The sequence below is a fragment of the Aulonocara stuartgranti genome (assembly GCF_965226115.1).
Source record: "Aulonocara stuartgranti genome assembly, chromosome: 20".
In the NCBI taxonomy this organism is placed as follows: Eukaryota; Metazoa; Chordata; class Actinopteri; order Cichliformes; family Cichlidae; genus Aulonocara; species Aulonocara stuartgranti.
Window position 1 is genome coordinate 20,897,087 of NC_138956.1, and position 22,063 is coordinate 20,919,149.

The 22,063-nt window shown below is 42.3% G+C and overlaps 1 protein-coding gene across 1 annotated transcript; it reads right to left on the reverse strand.

Moving 5' to 3' along the window:
• Positions 1–200: 200 nt before the first annotated feature.
• LOC309696832 (proteolipid protein 2-like) lies at positions 201–21,772 on the reverse strand. The gene is made up of 5 exons (XM_082518272.1): positions 21,391–21,772; positions 4,590–4,745; positions 4,398–4,496; positions 3,326–3,422; positions 201–3,224 (listed from the first exon to the last, which is right to left on the reverse strand). The coding sequence occupies exons 1-5, from the start codon at positions 21,484–21,486 to the stop codon at positions 3,211–3,213; spliced, it is 462 nt and encodes a 153-aa protein (XP_082374398.1). The 5' UTR covers positions 21,487–21,772; the 3' UTR covers positions 201–3,210.
• Positions 21,773–22,063: the final 291 nt, after the last annotated feature.

Sequence of the window (22,063 nt, forward strand, 5' to 3'; positions counted from 1 at the left end):
TTGTTATGTCATTTTAGGTTGTTTACATTTGCTTTATACCGTGGCGCTGCCGGGGATTATTTAACTGCAAATAATTGTTATGATTGTTATGCTGGTGCTTGTGCTTTATTATTTGCACAGAGCGCTAAAATCCCTAAAAACTATATGTAGGACGAAGAGAATGGGTTACTAGAGAGCAAAGAAACCATGCAAGTTACAAGTTTACTTACAAATATGTTGCTTTATTACATACTTTCCCCGTCTCCCTTAATAAGTGAAAACAAGAAGGCTGACAGGAAGCTAAACAAAAGACTAGAGCTTCAGTCCAACTTTGTTCTTTTCATTGTTTTCCTTGCATCATATTCGCTGACATATGCATAATTTGTGACTTTGAGCACACGCAGAGCAAAAAAAGAAAAAAAAGTGCGACATGCCAGCTTGCACGTGAACAGGGGCGTTTCCAGGTTTTTTTCTATTGGGGTGGCAAATGGCATAGAGCGACGACGAGCACGAGGCGTGAGGAGTGCAGGGTATTTGATCAGAAATAAACCCAATGTAGAAAACGGGTGTGCAAAACATTTTCAGCCTTGTGTGGAGTCTTGATGCAGATGGTATTATGAGAAATGGGAAAACTTGTTTTGTGGTTAGTAGTAGGGGCGTGTTTTGGTTATTGATTTAAATCGATTCTAGCTTGGATAACGTGATATCAATTAAAATCCTGAATCGATTTTTTTTATATAAATTAATTTTGCCGGAAATGCCAGAATCTCAGGTTAAACCGCACACAATTTCAACAACCACCAAACAGCTAAAACAGTAAATGAGAGCAGGAACACGGATTCTGCACAAAGTGGCCTTTCTCACCTGACGGGGCTCAAAGCCGACAGCTCGCTGATTCTGATGTTTCGGCGGGTCCCTGCTTTGTGTTTACGTCTTTTTTGCGCTAGACAAACAATATGACTGAACCAGCAGCAAAAGAAGATCCAAACTACGCTTCACATAAACATCGTCAAATTCAAATTTTATTTGTCAAATTTGAATTTGACATCGTCATGAAATACCTCTGACTTTTGCTGTTTTGCCTCCACCACGATAAAATCACACTTCATGGACATCTCTCTCTCTCTCTCTCAGTATACTTCAAGAAAAGTTCCCCGTCTAAAAATCTGTTCTCTTCATTATTCGCTTGCTTGTTGCGCACAAGTCTACGGTTTTTTTTTACAGTGCTGTCGGCCGCTGTCTTTTCCTTTTACCTATACTTCCGAAAATAAAACCTAATTTCTGCTGAATTCTGAATTGTAACTTGAATAAATGCTTTTAAAAACTGAATTTGAATTAGTCTAATTTGAAATTCAATTTATTGGTTTGAAAATGATCATCACTAAATTGAATTTTATATTTTGACATTGAATTCCTTTGCTTTGAAACTGTATTTTATCCTTTAAAAATTTAGCTCTCGAATAATTTCAGGTTGTCTTTTTGTTTATCTCGTGAAAATGATTACGTCAAGTTATTGCTAGTAAAGGTCATTCCATGACTGAATCATGGGAGCGTATTTAGTTTTTCTCAGGATTGCTTCTGTATATATCACGTCATCTTTTTGTTTATCTCGTGCTGTATTTACCCAATTTTTATAGACCTGACAAGGACCAGGTGTCCTGATATGCAATACCTTTGAACAGATAGTGTACTTTTTAACATGACTGTATACACTTGTAAATGAAGCACTTTAAGATAATTTAGCAGGACACATGAGTGTACAGAGCAAGCCAGAAAACTGATCTTCTTTGTGGTAAAATGGCTTTTGTTTCCCTTTGAACTTTTAAATTACAGACTTTTGTAAAGCATATTAAAATGAAATTTTAAAAAAAGCAAAAACACCAAAGGGGTTGAGGAAACACTCGCAGTACATATCCTAATGTTAACATAGCATGTTCAAAAAATGGACTGTGCTACTGAGCAGTATAAAATGTCTACAGAAAAATATTGTAGCACCTTAAAACAATGTGTTACAAACGTAAGAAAAATGCATAACCGGAGCAAGAATCCAAGAGCTGTAGGCATGATGTAATTTTAAATAATAAAAGTGTGGTTGTTTAGTTAATGGGCTGTCTATGGGTCCTAAATTCCAAAACTCTCGAAGGAAAACGGCCAAAGATTGATTTCATTTTTATTAATCAGCAAATGTTTTAGTACTTAGAAACAAAAGATGAAACGGAAGAAGGTGAGGGAACTGGTTACTCTGAATGAGACTTTTAAGGCACTGTAAAACACACAGAACACTATTAACCCTCTCAGGCTCAAATTAAGTTTTTGTTGCTAATGCACAAAAGAATACCTGCAGTGGTACTTCTCAGTAAAAAATCCTCATAAAATATGTATGTGGGTTAATCAGGTTGTTAGCTTTTACTTGTTGCAAATCTGCAACGCCTGCCTTCAGAGGGTTAAATAACAGAAAAGCAAAGGTGTAACCAGCTGAGAAAGTACAAAAAAAGTCCCCCAAGAAGACATTTATAATATTAAACGATTCAAAAAGCACCACCTCTGTGTCAGTTGCTTCTGAAGCCCAAATAACACAGTTACTATTTACTACAGCAGTCCAACAGTGAACAGTAGACAAGTGTATTAGACAAGTTGCATGATGACGTCATCCAAAGTCCTCCTAGAAGGAAGTCTGGCCATTTGGCATCTTGATAAGACCATTGGGCACTTATATGGGGAGATATTTTAAAGGATTATGAAAATGAACTCTTATTTCAGTGATTAAGGGGACACCTGGAAAAAAAGAGTGCTTTATGAGTTTGCTGCCCCCAAAATAATGCTTTAAAAAGCTTTTTATCCCCCGGGAGGTTACACTTTACCAGCGTCTTTGCTGTTATGGAATTATCTCAGAAGCATCGGTTGAGGATTCTGTGAGTGCTAGGTCGCTCTTTCATAATCTTTCCCGTTTTACTCTGGTTGGAATAAAAGTTTGAGAGGGGAATCCCTCATGGAGTAGACATACAGACAGATGCCAGCACCCCTTATTAAGGCTATGTCATCTTCTTTTCTGGCTTCATTCTTTAAGATACATTTCATCTGTTCAGGCCATGCAGCAGCATTTATTAAACTGTGACTTGCTCATTTTACTGTCCATCCTCCTCTCTGACCCGCTCCTCTGTTAACCTTTGCCCAAATGACTGCTTTTGGTTCTTCTGTGTTCTTGACAGAAGTATTTCTGTGTGAGAACATTTAAACTCTGCCATCTGTTAAAAACAAAAACAATCAAGATATTAGAGAAAATTGCACATATCAAATAAAACCAAGAACGCGTTTTGAATGCATTAACAAAAACTGTTTTTCTCACCAGTTGGAGCTGCTGAGTGCTGTCTGTTACTTTGGATTTGGAGGAAGATTGTGTAGGTGTCGTATGCAAATATCAGCCCAGCGAACAACCCTAACACCTAAGAAGCAAGAACTGACAATCAGAATCACAACTAACACAAATACAATCTAAATAAATTATCAGTATTTTGTTAAAGTTAAGTGCCAGAAGACTTTGTGCTCTTCACACTATTAGACACTTTGGTTCATGAAGAAGCCAATGTGGGGACAGACTTGTGCCTGATATACAGCTGCAAAGCACATGTTTGGGACTAAACACGTGATTAATACAAAAGACTACGTGTAGACATAGCATACCACGAGGATGGTTGTGGTGGGGAAATGAGATGTGAAATTTATCTTTAACATACAGAAAATCTGTCATTAGGAGCATGATCAACTTCTCTCACTCAAAGGGACTTGTCAAAATTGCTCATTGTTCATCTGAGGATTTGTGAATCTGCACTGAGAGTTTTCAGTGAGAGCAGCAGTATGTTCAGTCAGACCTCATGACCAAAGTAATACAGTGACAGTTGTCAGTACATCCAGTAGTATATGTCAAAAAACTACATTAACTCCCATCTTTTTAAAGGTTTATCAAATTCAGGGTCCCTGGTCCCGGCTGGGAAATCAGTCTGAAACTGATTTCCGGTCATCACCGTGTCCTGTTTTTGGCAACAATAAACTAACATTCAAACTAAATGACACATGGATTCAGTGTTATATCTGGATTTTTTTTGTCTTAGAAATTTTTGAATGAGCTAAAGTAAGGTGATAAGTCACAGTCTACAGTTGTAGTCAAAAAGGAAGGAAGTATTGCAGTATGAACATTACTCAATGTTGAGTGCCTGCTTTTTCAGAAAGTCTGAGTGTTTCATATTGAACACAAAAAAGTGACAAAAACACCAGGCATTCAGTTTTCACATGTATAACTGGCAGCACCGAAATTAGTCAGTGGTAACAGCCATCAGTTGTCAAGATAAACAGAGAAATAAATATGAGCGGATTCAGTATGCAGCTAAGAACTCAGGCTGAGTCATTCTGGCTTAACTAACCGCGCCTGCCATACAAGCTCCATCCCTAGATCCTCCAATGAGATTGACCAGAGAGGTGATGATGTAGAGGACGGCACCAACTGCAACACGGAACAGATCCTGCACAAAGGGAAGCAAAAGATGAAGCATTATGCAATTTAGCACAGAAATGTGTCAGAGTGTGTGCATGTAGTTATGTGTGTGCGGACTCACAGTCCAGACCCAGTTGATCCCTAAGAACTGCTTGTCCAGGTCCATCATGAAGATGCCGAAGAAGATCATGGACAAGGTCATCTCAGATATGGGCACCGTAGTGTAGCCTCCACACCAGGAAGAAACATAGCAGATGATGACGATAAAACTGACAAGCTAAGATAGAGATGAGAGAAAAGAGGAGATAAGACTTGATATCAGTGTAAATTTCACAGGAAACTAACACCCACACTGCGTAAATTCCTCTACCCTGTTAGAATTTCCAGGTATAAAAATCAGCTGCAATTTCTCTGAGATAGGACTGCACATTTTTGTAGCGTCACACAGCAACAGAAAATAATCTGTCTATAGAGCTGTCACGTCCAGCTGGACAGTAAATGAATAAAATCATCCATCCATCCATCCATCCATCGTCATCCGCTTTGTCCGGGGTCGGGTCGCGGGGGCAGCAGCCTAAGCAAAGAGGCCCAGACCTCCCTCTCCCCAGCCACCTCCTCCAGCTTGTCCGGGGGAATACCAAGGCGTTCCCAGGCCAGCCGAGAGATATAATCTCTCCAGCGTGTCCTGGGTCTGCCCCGGGGCCTCCTCCCGGTGGGACATGCCTGGAACACCTCACCCAGGAGGCGCCCAGGGGGCATCCTTGTCAGATGCCCGAACCACCTCAGCTGGCTCCTTTCGATGTGGAGCAGCAGCTGCTCTACTCTGAGCCCCTCCCGGATGGCCGAACTTCTCACCCTATCTCTAAGGGAGAGGCCAGCCACCCTTCGGAGGAAGCTCATTTCTGCCGCTTGTATCCGCGATCTCGTTCTTTCGGTCACTACCCACAGCTCGTGGCCATAGGTGAGGGTAGGGACGTAGATCGACCGGTAAATTGAGAGCTTCGCTTTTACACTCAGCTCCCTCTTCACCACGACGGACCGGTGCAACGTCCGCATTACTGCAGCTGCAGCCCCAATCCGTCTGTCGATCTCCGGCTCCCTTCTCCCATCACTCGTGAACAAGACCCCGAGATACTTGAACTCCTCCACTTGGGGCAGGAACTCATCCCCGACCCGGAGTGGGCACTCCACCCTTTTCCGGCTGAGAACCATGGCCTCAGATTTGGAGGTGCTGATCCTCATTCCCGCTGCTTCACACTTGGCTGCGAACCGTTCCAGTGCGAGCTGGAGGCCTTCACCCGATGAAGCCAACAGAACCACATCATCTGCAAAAATCAGAGATGAGATTCTGAGGCCACCAAAGCGAAAGCCCTCCGCCACTTGGCTGCGCCTAGAAATCCTGTCCATAAAAATTATGAACAGAACTGGAGACAAAGGGCAGCCCTGGCGAAGCCCATCACCCACCGGGAACGAGTCCGACTTATTGCCGGCAATGCGAACCAAGCTCTTGCAACGGTTGTATAGGGATCGAATGGCCCGTAGCAATGGGCCAGACACCCCATATTCCCGCAACACCTCCCACAGGACACCCCGAGGGACACGGTCGAATGCCTTCTCCAAGTCCACAAAACACATGTAGACTGGTTGGGCAAACTCCCATGCCCCCTCAAGTATCCTGGAGAGGATAAAGAGCTGGTCCAGTGTTCCGCGACCAGGACGAAAACCGCATTGTTCCTCCTGTATCCGAGGTTCGACTAACGGACGAACTCTCCTTTCCAGCACCCTGGCATAGACTTTCCCAGGGAGGCTGAGGAGTGTGATCCCCCTGTAATTGGAACACACCCTCCGGTCCCCTTTCTTAAAGATGGGGACCACCACCCCGGTCTGCCAGTCCACAGGTACTGCCCCTGATCTCCACGCAACATTGCAGAGGCGTGTCAACCAGGACAGCCCTACAACGTCCAGAGCCTTCAGGAACTCGGGGCGGACCTCATCAACACCAGGGGCTCTGCCACCAAGGAGTTGTTTAACTGCCTCAGTGACCTCACCCCCGGAAATTGGCGGGTCATTCCCCTCATCCCCAGACTCTGCTTCCTCCTCGGAAGACGTGTCAGTGGGATTAAGGAGGTCCTTGAAGTATTCCTTCCACCGCCTGACAATTTTCTCAGTCGACGTCAGCAGCGCTCCGCCAGCACTATACACAGTGCAGGTAGAGCACCGCTTTCCCCTCCTGAGACGTCTGACGGTTTGCCAGAATCTCTTCGAGGCAGTCCGAAAGTCTTTTTCCATGGCCTCTCCGAACTCCTCCCACACCCGAGTTTTTGCTTCAGCCACTGCCCGAGCCGCATTCCGCTTGGCCTGTCGATACCTGTCGGCTGCCTCCGGAGTCCCACAGGCTAACCAAGCCCGATAGGACTCCTTCTTCAGCCTGGTGGCTCCCTTCACCTCTGGTGTCCACCATTTGGTTCGGGGATTACCACCACGGCAGGCACCCACCACCTTGCGGCCGCAGCTCAATGCAGCAGCTTCGGCAATGGAGACGCTGAACATGGTCCATTCGGACTCAATGTCCCCGGTCTCCCTCGGAATGCTGTTGAAGCTCTGCCGGAGGTGTGCGTTGAAGATCTCGCGGACTGGGGCCTCTGCTAGACGTTCCCAGCACACCCTCACTACGCGTTTAGGTGCACCAGGTCTGTCCAGCGTCTTCCCCCGCCACCTGATCCAACTCACCACCAGGTGGTGATCAGTTGACAGCTCAGCCCCTCTCTTTACCCGAGTGTCCAGAACATATGGTCGCAGGTCTGCTGATACGATTACAAAATCGATCATCGACCTACGGCCTAGAGCGTCCTGGTGCCACGTGCACTTATGGACACTCTTATGTTCGAACAGGGTGTTCGTTATGGCCAAGCTGTGGTTAGCACAGAAGTCCAATAACAGAGCACCGCTCGGGTTCAGATCAGGGAGGCCGTTCCTCCCAATCACGCCCCTCCAGGTCTCGCTGTCGTTACCCACGTGAGCATTGAAGTCTCCCAGCAGGACAACAGAGTCTCCAGGTGGAGCACCCTCCAGCACCCCCCCCAGGGACTCTAAGAAGGCTGGGTACTCTGAACTGCCACTCGGCGCATATGCGCAGATGACAGTCAGGACCCGTTCCCCGACCCTAAGGCGCAGGGAACAAACCCTCTCGTCCACCGGGAAAAACCCCAACGTACCGGCAGCAAGCCGAGGGGATATTAGGATACCCACCCCAGCCCGCCGCCTCTCACCAGGGGCAACTCCAGACTGAGACAGAGTCCAGCCCCTCTCCAGGAGACTGGTTCCAGAGCCCAAGCCATGTGTAGAGGTGAGCCCGACTATATCTAGCCGGTACCTCTCAACCTCACGCACTAACTCAGGCTCCTTCCCCACCAGAGAGGTGACATTCCATGTCCCTATTGCCAGTCTTGGCAGCCGGGGGTCAGTCCGCCAGGGCCTCCGCTCCTGGCCGCCACCCGACACACAATGCACCCGACCCCTATGGCGCCTCCTGCGGGTGGTGGGCCTGCGGGAGGATGGGCCCATGTCTCCTCTTCGGGCTGTGCCCGGCCGGGCCCCATGGACTAAGGCCCGGCCACCAGACGCTCGCCCTCGGGCACCCTCCCCGGGCCTGGCTCCAGGGCGGGGCCCCGGTGACCCTATCCCGGGCAGGGTAAACTGTTCCCTCGGTGTCCTTTTCATAAGGGTCTTATGAATCAATTTATTTATATAGCACTTTTCACAGGATAAAAACCACAAAGTGCTTCATAGTAATATAAAAGAAATACATAAAATACATTATTAATAGGGCTGTTCGACATAACGATATATATCGGATGATGATATAAAAACGTCTATCGTTTCATTTTACGCTATCGTTTGTTTCGTGGTGTCGCAAAATAAACTGTTTACGACAATATTTTTTCATCGTTTTGATGGTCACTGTAGTGGCTATATTGATTTATTAAAGTTCTCTCTTTCTCATATTTAATATAACCACTACGGACGGACAGGCGCCTGTTTTTATGTGTTGTGGTTAGCAACAACGACGGTAACAGCATTGCGTGTCCGCTTGTTTATGTTCCACATAAACCTTTCACAATAAAGCTCAAGATCCTGTTGAGACTTTTCAAAATAAACAATCACGTGAAAGAGCAGATTATTTACGGATGAGAATTAAAAAAGAGCCGACAGGTGCTAAAAAAATAAACCTTAGACTCAAACGTTAGAACAGGCTTTTCCCCGCAGCACGCTGTGTAATAAATACTCAAAGAAAACGGCAGCCTTTACAACTTATGTCTAAAAATGTATAGTTTCATGCATCGGTTAAAACACTCGACTCCAGCAACATGACGCGCAGCTGGAAACACTTCCCGCAAGACGAGCTGCCCGAGATTCACAGAATTTGCAGAAAATGTTACATTTTTGTGATTTATATAGTTATCGGACGATAGAATTCTTATATTGGGATATGAGATTTTGGTCATATCGCACAGCCCTAAATAATAATCAAACATACAGCAGAAATCTAAAAGCCAATCTAAATTGCCAATCCAGTTGGCACCTTTATTTTTCTGAGTGTATGCCATCATTATTCTGTTTACAGTAAATACTAAATACTGAATATTATTGTGCAGCACGTAAGATCGACAGCGCACAGTGTGCTTTGAGGTAGGAGCCAAAAAGGGTGTAGTTTGTGTGTGTGAGCACCCGTGTGTACACCTGTGAGCATGAGCGTGCTTGTATTTAAACAGGTTCCTCAAGTAATGATCTGCTAGAGGGCACACACAGATACTCCTCCCAGTCCCCCCACCCCAACAGGCAACAGAGAACGGGGGTGTGTGAAGACTCCAAACCTCCCTCCGCCCGCTCATATGTAGTGTTGATGCATGTGTGCACTAAGGTGCATTTAAAACTCAGGAGGGCATGGAGCTACCTGTCAGAGAGCAGCAGGTAAGCACATAGCCCCTCCTGATAGCCCTCAATGTCTAGGCCCATCCGGACCGGGGCCCAGTTCAGCAGCGCCACCCGGCCCCACAGAGCCCGGGACAGCCCACCCAACCCCACCACAGAGAAAACTGCACCCACCCTGTCATCCAATTCAATTCAATTTTATTTATATAGCGCCAAATCACAACAAAGTCGCCTCAAGTAGATCCACTTATCTTCCAGACTACACAAGACAATAGACAAATATCTGGCAATTTGTACATGTTTGGTTGTTTTAACACAAGTCATTTCCCTCGAGTCATGTAGGGTGATGTGGTAAAACTTCGACTCAAGAGCTTAATGTGAAGCTGACAAACATTTTAAAAAGGTATTCATTCTCTGCCTGAAGGAAACATAAATCAATTACAAGTAAAAGTCCTATATTCCAAAGCTTCTGTAATCATATTACTCAATCCGTACTGTAGGGCTGCCACGATTTGTCGACTAGTCACGATTACGTCGACTATCAAAATCATCGACGACTGATTTACCGTATTTCCCGGACTACAAAGCGCACCTAAATATTAGCCGCACAAGCTAAAATCAGGGGAAAATCCTGTTTTGTACATACATTAGCCGCACCTGACCAAAAGCCGCAGGTGTTTCAATGTTGACTTATCATATGTAAGAGAATATGCACAAAGGGAATTGTCAGGAAAGAGATGGCTGTTTGGAGACATCACTTTTATTAATATTTTGAAAAACAAGTTATGGGTACATATTTGCACATGTAGTACATAACAATAACCTACAGCACACCAGAACAATAGATTCGGCCTACCTTTTAGGCTCAGGTGCAGTGACACAGCTTTAACAAGAAGAAAAGTCAGTCATTCACCACCATCTTTCTCTTCTTCCTACGCACTAAAACCACCAAAGTCCTCTTCTCCAGTGTCGGATACAAACAGGCTCATGATGGCTTCGTCATCCACTCTTCTTCTCTCCTTCGTTGTCACTTTCAAAACCAAAGAAATCCTCATTGTCAGTGTCAGAGTCGAACACCCTCAGAAGGGCCGTGGCGGTGTCCTCCTCTCCATCATGCAGCAGTCCAGCCCTTCAAAATCCGTTGGTGATCGTGGATGTTTTCACACTTTTCCACGCTGTCAGAATCCACTGGTGGAGTTGGGCATAACTTGCTTTTTGGGCATAACTTGCAAGTTTATCGCCGCTCATCATCCACGACTCCCGCTGAACGCGTAGCGCTACTTTGAAGTTTGTTTTTCGCGCTACTTCGTACGGCACTACGTTGCCTGGCGGACGGACATGTGACTAACATACCACTCTTGAACCCCGATCCTTCCGCCAGGCAACGTAGTGCCGTACAACAGCGGAACACACAAAACAAATCGTCTTACGATATGACAAAAATCACGGACAATCCACAGAAAAGCCGCACCTGACTAAAAGCCGCAGGGTTCAAAGCTTGTGCAAAAAGTAACGGCTTATAGCCCGACATTTACGGTAATAGTCGACGCGTCGTTTGAAGCTTTGTAAGATCACAAAAGACGCAGAAATAAGTGGCAGGATTTAAGAGTGTAATAACGGACTGAAACAGAAGATGGCAGCATTGCATGTACAAGGATGTCAGCTACCGCTAAACCCCGAAGAAGAAGAAGAAGAAGAAGAAGAAGAAGAAGAAGAAGAAGGAGCAGCTGTGTCCCAGAATTCATAGCACGGCCCAGCGCAGTTTCCAACAATGGCGGCAGCTAGTTAGTTTTAATGTTACTCTTATTATTCTTTCTGGGTCACAAAATAAACGTTTAACATATTTTCAGGCGAGAATGTAGCTGTGTAAACCTCAAATATCTGCTCAGTTTATCAGGACACCACATATTTTCAAAAGCGCTCCGACGTTTTCGGAGACATCTGTTACCCACTAGCTCGTTAGCGAGCCGGGGGCTAGGCTCACTAGCGCCGTGAGAACACCGGACTCCCCGCAAATCGTTTTCAAACCCACCGCCGTCTTTCGCTACTCAGGTTAAATAAATATGATTTCACTTAGATAACTTAAAATGTTATTGTTTGGATTTTTTTTTTTTGTATTTTATTTGTTCCTGAGTAAATCAGTTTGTCTGAGATTAAAGTTATAGTTTTTACACAGCTGAATAAACATCAAGCAGACAACTGATTATCAGAAGTGTGAGATGCTCCAGAATATACTCCAGTGTCCTGTTATATTTTAGATAGCAAGGAGTTTATTAAACTTCACCGAAACAATCTGCAAATTTCATTAAAATTTAATAAACTATCATCTTGTCTTTATTTTTAGTTAGCACAGACCTTAAACACTTAAAGCTGTAAGCTAATGATAGTCATGTAAGAGCAGATGCTGCTGGTGCAATAAGCTGTAGTTTTACGTCCAATGGATGATGATCTGATTAGTCGACTAATCGCAAAAATAATCGGTGACTAGTCGACTATCAAAATAATCGTTTGTGGCAGCCCTACCGTACTGTTGTCTTATTACTATGCATTAGGGCTGCCACGATTAGTCGAATAGTCACGATTACGTCGACTATCAAAATCGTCGACGACTGATTTAATAGTCGACGCGTCATTTGAAGCTTTGTAAGATCACAAAAGACGCAGGAATAAGTAGTAATATTTAAGAGTGTAAAATGGTAAATGGCCTGCATTTGTATAGTCCATAGGACCCCAAAGCGCTTTACACTACATTCAGTCATTCACCCATTCACACACACATTCACACACTGGCGATAGCAAGCTACATTGTAGCCACAGCTGCCCTGGGGCGCACTGACAGAGGCGAGGCTGCCGGACCGGGCCCTCTGACCACCACCAGTAGGCAAACATGGGGTTAGTATCTTGCCCAAGGATATTTGGCATGCAGCCAGGATGCAGCCTGGGATCGAACCACCAACCTTCTGATTAGTGGCTGACCTGCTCTGCCACTTGAGCTACAGCCACCCCCTGTAATAACAGACTGAAACAGAAGATGGCCGCACTCCATGTACAAGGATGCCAGCTGCCGTTAAACCCCGAAGAAGAGGTAGCTCTGTCCCAGAATTCATAGCGCAGCCCAGCTCAGTTTCCAATAATGGCGGCAGCTAGTTAGTTTTAATATTACTCTTATTACTCTTTCTGGGTCACAAAATAAACATTTAACATATTTTCAGGCGAGAATGTATCTGTCTAAACCTCAAATATCTGCTCAGTTTATCAAGACACCACATATTTTCAAAAGTGCTCCGACGTTTTCGGAGACGTCTGTTACCCACTAGCTCGATAGCTAGCCGGGAGCAAGGCTCACTAGAGCCCGTGAGAACACCGGACTCCCGGCAAATCGTTTTCAAACCCACCGCTGTCTTTTGCTACTCAGGTTAAACATGATATAGGAGTCACTTAGATAACTTAAAAATGTTATTGTTTGGATTTTTTTAGTATTTTATTTGTTCCTGAGTAAATCGGTTTGGCTGAGATTAAAGTTATAGTTTTTACACCGCTGAATAAACGTCAAGCAGACAACTGATTATCAGAAGTGTGAGATGCTTGAGAATATACTCCAGTGTCCTGTTATATTTTAGATAGCAATGAGTTTATTAAACTTCACCGAAACAATCTGCAAATTCCATTAAAATTTAATAAACTATCATCTTGTCTTTATTTTTAGTTAGCACATACCTTAAACACTTAAAGCTGTGATAGTTATATAAGAGCAGACGCATGCTAGTGCAATAAGCTGTACGTTTTACGTCCAATGGATGCATGATCTGATTAGTCGACTAATCGCAAAAATAATCGGTGACTAGTCGACTATCAAAATAATCGTTTGTGGCTACTATGCATATGGAATTTATTATGAGTCTCCAAGTGGTGCTGATTGTTTTGCATTCTCATACATTGCGTTATATTTCACCAGCTGACTAGATCTATAACAAAAATCTTAGTTTGTAAATTGCAACATATAGAAGAAAAGCAGTGGAGGTGCAATGACATCAAGTACAGTACTTAAGTAAATGTACTTAGATACTGATCCACTGACAATACAGAACTTATGCAAAGTATTTAAACTTAAAGTGACTCATGTGTTAAGAGATCACACCGCTGTGAAATGCAAACAAAGGCGTTCATGTGAAAATAGAGATTGAAGATGTGACGTCATTTCCGGGGTAAAACCAGTCGCATGACAGCCACGGGAAGGCGACGGGTAAAGAGATCGTTTTTTTATCGGATTACGTCGTGGAAGAGAAATTGTTCAAGCCATGTTTCTGAAGTAACAAAGAGCCGACGAATGGCCTGGATTGCAGCCATTCGAAGACCAAATATAACTTTCCAGAACACTCCAGTTCACAAGTTAGTCTGCTCCAAGCATTTCCACCCAGTCTTCTGTTGTAGTTATTACGTTTATCATAACATAATTGTTGATGTAGGTTACAAATAAGTCTTATATTGATTTGAATTGAATTCGATGCGCTTTGCTGCTTTGTTCACTGTGGCTTTGTGGGCTAATGTTCGTTGTGTTTTGTAGGAAAACCAGCCTACAAAATGCAGGAATACGATCCAGACTGGGCACCCTCTATCAACCTGGGTCATACCGAGTTTAAAGCTGCTACCACAGTGCGATTTTATTGGTTAAGAGAGAAAGCGATATCAAAACAGCCACGAAAAGTCACGCATATATGTGCCCAAATGGTGAATAACTGTTTTCCAGTATGTTGTTTTGTAGTGCGTGGGTTTTTTTTGTTTGTTTTTTTGCATTGTTGAAGCAGCTAATAAAGCATGATGGAATACAATTTTGCTTCTTTCTTGTAAGATTCTATAATAGAATGAAACAATAATGCCAGTTATAAATAAAAACAAATTGAATGGATTACAAAACACTTATTTTATTTCTATTAGATGTAAAAATGTTGTGTAATACTACAACCTGAAATGACAAATAGTTATTTCCTGTACAGGCCAACGCAAAGGGAAAAAAATGTAACAACAGCTGTCAAATGGAATAGTCCAAATCACCAAAGTAAACTGGACCTGGGCTTGTTGCAGGGATCTGAAGTTACTAAACATTTTGTGAGTGTATGCACTCACACTTAGGACCATATAATAATAAATATGTGCGTGATGAAAGCTGGGCAGCACGCTAATGTCCTTACTCCACTCTGTATGCTCGTATGGGTCTAACCCTTTCACTCCTTTGATTTTTTCCTTGTACTTTTTTTACTTTTTGCCTTTTCGTTAAGTCTGTCTTCGTACAGACCTGTCGTGTTCTGCTGTTTTTGGGGCAAATAAAATTCAAGTAGGGATTAAAACCACAGAATTAATGATTACCGGTGCTGGAAATGCTAGCGCTTGATGCAGTGTTTTGAATTTGTTGCCACTTGTACCCACAATGCAATGCCCGAAAGTCACGTGTTCTGTCAATCTCTATAGTGGTCAAGGACAGTAAAGTACAACAGTATTCCCAGACAGGAAGTCATTTTAATTTGCCACTACGACAGTTTATGTTTAGGAGCTGTAGGTTGTTTGCATTTATACTTCTATTCCTGCCTTTGCAGGGTGCATGCAGTCCTGTTAACCAGAGCCAGATGTGCAAACCTATAATGTGGGATGGAAAATCCTTTTATGAGCCTTTATACTACCAATAATGTGATATACGTTGCATTTTGCTACTCTGGCTACAGACAATATCCAGCCTATAAGTGAGCACATGAGAGAGTGGGCTGAGTTAACCTATGTGACCTTTAATAATCAGCATCTTAGCTCCTTGATGCCAAAAGCAAGAACAGTGGAGCAGCAGTGACAGGTGGAATCCCTTAACCTCTGAGAAAGCACATACAGTGGAACCCCGACTTACGAATATCCCATTTAACGAAAAATTTAAGTTACGAAGGCGCTGAACAGCAATATTTCTGCCCGTGTTACAGCAAAATGCCTGTGTAACGAAATCCGCTGGCTCTGATTGGCTGAGCCTACAATGCCCACAATGCCTTACGAATCATGTGACAACCCCTTGACTTTCGTAATGGACTCTGTCACTACCCAATCCGTACCGGAAACCTGATCGGTACCCCGCATGCGCGAAGGTGTCTACTTCCGGTCGAAGTGTTTTACGATAGTTACAGGTCAGAGTATCTGTTAAGATGTTAAGAATAATAAGAATCTCTTAAAATGTTTCCAATAATGAAATCTTTCAATATAATATAGACAAAAACAAAAAATAAAAAGATAGTTACGGATTAGAACTCCCCGATCCTTACTGCGCATATGCAAAGTTGGACCGTACAAATCGGGTCTGCCCGATCCGTACCGCGCATGTGCAGATGTTTTCTTCTTCTTCTGTTCGTTTAATGGCAGTTTATTCCTCAGTGTACGAGGATACTGCCACCTGCTGACCGAGCGAATGAAGCCTATTGCAAACTGAATTAGCATCATTACAAAACGTGTTAAATTTGATTTAGTGATAGTCGAGTGTGTTTATGCTTGTCTGTGTGGAGAGGATTGATTGGAATAGTGATGATGATGTCCGCTATCACTGTCAATTGTCAGTAAACACTTCATCTGGCTGATGAATCTTCACATGACATATTACAAAGTCTGTATTATTAACTCTGTAATTAGGCACCATTGTTCTTATTTTACGGCGCTGTTGTTCAATCAGGGAACGCTCTCTGTTGAGGAGAAAAACATTTGTATACGGATTATCCATAGTTTAAATGTCCCGGTAGTCAAAAAGGAGGCAGAGCTGTTGAGAAATGCTAGGAGCTAATTGGGCGCTAACCGTATCATTCAAATATATTGAATGTCGCAATGTTGGCAAAGAGAGGAAGTGACATAAGATTTGCGCATGCGGGGTACCGATCGGGTTTCCGGTACGGATCGGGTAGTGACAGACTCTGTGCACGAGAAAATGCTAACTTCCTGGTTTGAGACTGGATGTATGGTTGTACATTTCCGGTGGCTTTACTTTGCGGTGAATCGCTAATGTGAAGATATACTCCAAAATCATGTCCAAAACACGGAAAGATCGCGTTAAGTTACAAAGAGCAGAAGGTGGGAAAACTCACCACTGTTGTGTCATAAAAAAAAAAATCTAATGATCAATTTTGACGTTTAAAGCATTTAGATCAGTTGTTTACTATGGAACGCCAAGACTGCCATAATGAATTAATTAAATACACCATTAAATAATTAATTAAATGTGGCAATAATTAATTAAAATTGGAATTAATTAATTAAATAAATAGTTATGACACATGTAATTAATTAATTATTGACACATTTAATTAATTATTTATGTATTTCACATTTTAATTAATTATTGACACATTTAATTAATTAATTATTGACACATTTAATTAATTATTTATGTATTTCACATTTTAATTAATTATTGACACATTTAATTAATTATTGACACAGTTAATTAATTATTGACACATTTAATTAATTATTTAATGATATATTTATTTATTTCATTTTGGCAGTCCTGGCGCCTGGCTCTCATCATGAAATAATTTTATCTGTCAGCCTCACCCATCAAACTCAGGGGGCGGGGTTAACGCTGATCGAGTCAAAACCATTGCTTTGGCCTGGTGGCCATTGTTTCTAGCACACAACAACCGGCATGTGGAAGCTAACAGAACTGAACTTTGAAAAACCCTGTTTGTGTGTCACCAAATACCGTTTTAATATTTTTTTAGCCGAGAATGTAGTGGTTTAATCTTCATGTGTCTGGTCGGTTTGTCAAGATACAGCCTCTTTGCAAAAGTGCTTCGATGATTTCGGAGATGTCTGCCCAGTCTCACGGCAAAGCGTGGGATAGACCCGCTCGCTTCGCAAGCAATCCCACCGACAAAGCGCAGGCCCCGGTACACAGCTGTAGTAACCCCCGCTGACTTCTTTTACTGAGGTTATATTTATCGATGTTTTATTTCCTGATGTTCTTATGTGTCCTACGTGTTTCAGTCGCCAATTCTGAATTATAACTAACATTAAAAACATGTTTAAGGAGGCGAGAGAGCAAATAAATCTGTTTAACATCTGATCTTTGGGTTTTTGTTCAGTAATCAGCGTGACCTGTGTATAAACGCATAAAAGAGATAACGTTGGTGTTTCCGTCATGTAGTAACTGCTGGCTTTAACTGTACAAAGGTTGTTCGACACTATGAAACACATACAGACTTCATGATGTTCGGCTAATATTTTTATTGTGAATAATCATGCTGACCTCGCTCTGTACACCACGCAGCGAGGTCAGCATATCCACGATATCCACGATATCCTCAGCTCCATGAGTTAACACAAAGTTTCCCAGCTGACTATCTAACTTCCAACTATTCCAATGACGTGAAAATATACAGCATAAAGAAAAGTGTAAGAGACTCGGCAGCAGATTAGAATAACAGTTATACATTTAATAAATCACCAAATGAATCCAAGAAACGAGCAAACCTGTTCCGACAATTTGAGTTTGTATTCCCTCAGCTGCAGACTCGCTGCTGTTTAAATGTTTGAAAAGGAAGATTAGATATAAACAAACGTCAAACATAGATTCAGTCTGCCTTCACATTTGATATGAGGCCAGCACGTATAGTGGCTGTGTCCTGTTTTAAGATCATACATGTAAAATTGTTGTCTGACCTCCGTCGATCCAGCCACTCAGAGTCCGTGGTTACCATGGTTACTGCATAAGCAGCTATAATGTTAACAGCTGGCACTGAGGAAACCTACCGGCAGCATGGGTGTTTATGTTTGTCATTGCAAAAGAACTGTCTGAATGGTTAACTGAAGTTAACTTGGATAAATTATAGTTAAGGAGTATCACAGATAACGCCTACGTGAGCTGTGCGACTGTTCACCACTACACTGAAATCAGCAGGCTATTACTGAAATACACGTGCTATATCATAAACTATGATATAAATAGGGAGGTCCTATTAACATGTTTAGTTTTAAAGGACACCTTCCTGCCTTTAGTCTCCTTCATGAGCAGTATTAGTTTTCTTCTAACATCCAGAAGTCTGCACGATGTGTTTCATAGTTTGTAACAAGCCTTTGACAGGTAAACATAACATGACCGAAAAAGCAAAAAAAAAAAAAAATGAGAGAGAGAGTGTTGACATAAGAAGAGAAAATGCTCTCAATTATGGAGACAGGCAAATGGTTCATTTATGTTTGATGTGTGTTTATTCCTCCCTAAATATCGTCGGTAAAAATGCGCAGGAAAATCTGACGTGCATGGCAAACCATGCACGTCAGATTTTCCTGCGCATTTTTATACCTCTGCCAACAGAGAGAGAAAAAAAAAATCACATTCTAACAGACAGCTGGTGCTTAGAATACAGTTGAATAACTATTAAAAAACAGATGATATTTAGATGATAGTTCAGTCTAACACATGTGCCAGTGAACCATTAAACGTCTGTGAAACTATGCAGTTATGAAACGTAACTTTAACTTCAGCCAAACCGATTTGCTCAGTTGTAAATAAAACAGCGAAGTAAACGTGACCCGACAGACAGAACCTGAGTGAATGAAGTCCAGCGTTTAACCACTGAGAGCTAAAACTCTGCTAAGCTGTGTGCCGGTGATTGGACATCAGCCGCTGATGAAGCTGGTTCGCCTATAATGTGCTCTGTAAGGAAACAAGCTCCAGCAGCTCTGCGCTCGGGGAAAACACTATATTTACTTATCTTGTGCATAAAAATGCGCTGACATTGCTTTATATCGAGCACCGGCTGCCCAGTTAAACTGTGACTATCACCAGGTAACGTAGGCGTGTTTCTTGAATTAGCAGCAGGTGTTAAACAGCTGACAGATGAGGAGGAGGATGCATGCAGGTAAACTGAGGGTCTGTTGAGCTGATCGCTGGTTTCGTGAGAAAAATGTCAGCTCGTTCTTTATGTTACAGAAGCACAGAGACACAAGACCAGGCGGAAAGAGACGATCGTTCGGTGAAAATGAGAATCTGCGAATGCAACATGTGGAACACGGAGAGTGGAATATGTAAACAAACCGGTTAACGTAACCCCCTCGGTGCACTCTGCATGCTAATTGTTAGCAGAGGTAGTGAAATCTCTAAAAACATCTGAGCACTTTTGCAAACATGTTCTATGTTGACAACCTGACCAGACATACGGCGCGACATTCGCCGCTAAAACACTGTTAAAAGTGTAGCTGGTGACAGAAAAACGGGGTATTTTAAAACTACACCACCACCATTGCTGCCTGTGATTTGATCTGCATTCTGGGATACCTGGCTGCCCCAAGTCTACACAAGCAATCGATTATCTAGGATCGGCCTGTTTTGACTTACTTTGCACGGCAACCAATCAAATGTTAGAGAAGCTGCATGGGCAGCGTTAACCCCGCCCCCTGAGTTTGATGGGTGAGGCTGAAATTATTTCATGATGAGAGCCAGGCGCCAGGACTGCCAAAATGAAATAAATAAATATATCATTAAATAATTAATTAAATGTGTCAATAATTAATTAAATGTGTCAATAATTAATTAAAATGTGAAATACATAAATAATTAATTAAATGTGTCAATAATTAATTAATTAAATGTGTCAATAATTAATTAAAATGTGAAATACATAAATAATTAATTAAATGTGTCAATAATTAATTAATTAAATGTGTCAATAATTAATTAAAATGTGAAATACATAAATAATTAATTAAATGTGTCAATAATTAATTAAATGTGTCAATAATTAATTAAAATGTGAAATACATAAATAATTAATTAAATGTGTCAATAATTAATTAATTACATGTGTCATAACTATTTTTTTAATTAATTAATTCCAATTTTAATTAATTATTGCCACATTTAATTAATTATTTAATGGTGTATTTAATTAATTCATTATGGCAGTCCTGGCGTTCCATAGTTTACATCACTCAACACAAGCAGAACTGCATTACAAAATCAGAAGACACATCGTCCACATTCAGAAGCACATCTCTGTATAGTAACAGTTCTTATGGTTTAAACAGGCAAATGTTCAGCATTCAAACTACAGGTATATAATAGTCAAAGCCAGATGTTTCCCGTTATGTTGATATCAGCTAGTCAAGTACACACCTACACAGCATGTCAACAAACCGTGGGAAAAAGCCACACAAAAAAAATGAATTATTGCTAGTAAGGGTTTCTATACATTAGTATTTACAAAAAGTATGTTGTGACTTACTTTCTAAATTACAGTGGTCCCTCGCTATAACGCGGTTCACCTTTCACCTTGCTGTTTCGCAAATTTTTTAGTGCAAGTTTGCATTTTTTTTTTTTTACATCACATTGTCCTGATCGGCTGCCGACGATCTACTCCGTGCCAGTACAGTACTGAATCGCTGCATCGATCGCTAGCAGTGTGACTCTAAAGTGCAGTAGGGGGGCCGCTGTTTGCAAATACTGAGAAACATAGAATTTGAATCCTTTCTCTGTTTTGCTCTGAGGCGCAGGGACAAATATCGACAGGTCAATGAACAGCATCTACATATATATTCCGTAAATGCCCAAGACAAATCGAGAAATCTAAATCGCCCCTTGATTCATCCATTTGGTCGACTTGTTTTGGAAAAGCCTCAGCAAGGTACGAATATCACACCGGAAACGAAGCGCCCTACAGGAGTTTCGCACCGGAAGTAGCATATGCTAAGTCGCACATGTCCTGTAGGGCGCTTCGTTTCCGCTCTGATATATATGGACAGACTAGAGTGAGAAATGTGAATAACAAAACAGAAGAAAACCGAGCAAAGGGAAAATTACACATTAGTGATTAAAAAATCAATAGATACAGAACATAAATCCACGTAACCATCTATAAATTATTGATTAGTTACAAGTGAGCTTTACACGCAGCATATTAAAGCCATATCTGTGAGTCGTTAAACGTGGATCATCACAGCAGAGCGGCACACAAATATCACAGTGAAAACAAACTTACTATTTCTGCTGCCAGGATGAACCCTTTCTGGGTATTCACGTAGCTTTTCAGCCTCTCCGCGCAGCTGGGAGAGCCGTGCGCACTTGTATCAGCCATTCTGTACTTTATCAAAGTTCACTAAACAGACAGTGTGCTGCGTGTGTTCGACCCCTAACTACGAGCAGATTAAACAAATGTTCTTCTTTCTTTCTTTAGTGGAGGAAAGTTTAGAGAGTGCTGTCCTGGTGCGGTTTACCGTTACTCTTGCTTAAACTGGCAAGTCGCTATTTCCCCTCAGGCGGATGAATCACCTTGATGAAATGCGCTGATTGGCTTCCAGCCAGCACGACCACAGAAGCTCTGCGGAAACATGAGGGAGGAACAAGGAACCGGCGTAGGAGTTCACTGCCGGGCTTTGGCTCGCTACTGCTTTCCTTAAGGGGAGCTGTTTCTCTGTAATTACCTGAAGTTATTTTAATGTTTTGTTATGTCATTTTAGGTTGTTTACATTTGCTTTATACCGTGACGCTGCCGGGGATTATTTAACTGCAAATAAACAACTGGATTGTTGTGCTGGTGCTTGTGCTTTATTAATATTTGCACAGATCCCTAAAATCCCTAAAAACTATATGTAGGACGAAGAGAATGGGTTGCTAGAGAGCAAAGAAACCATGCAAGTTACAAGTTTACTTAT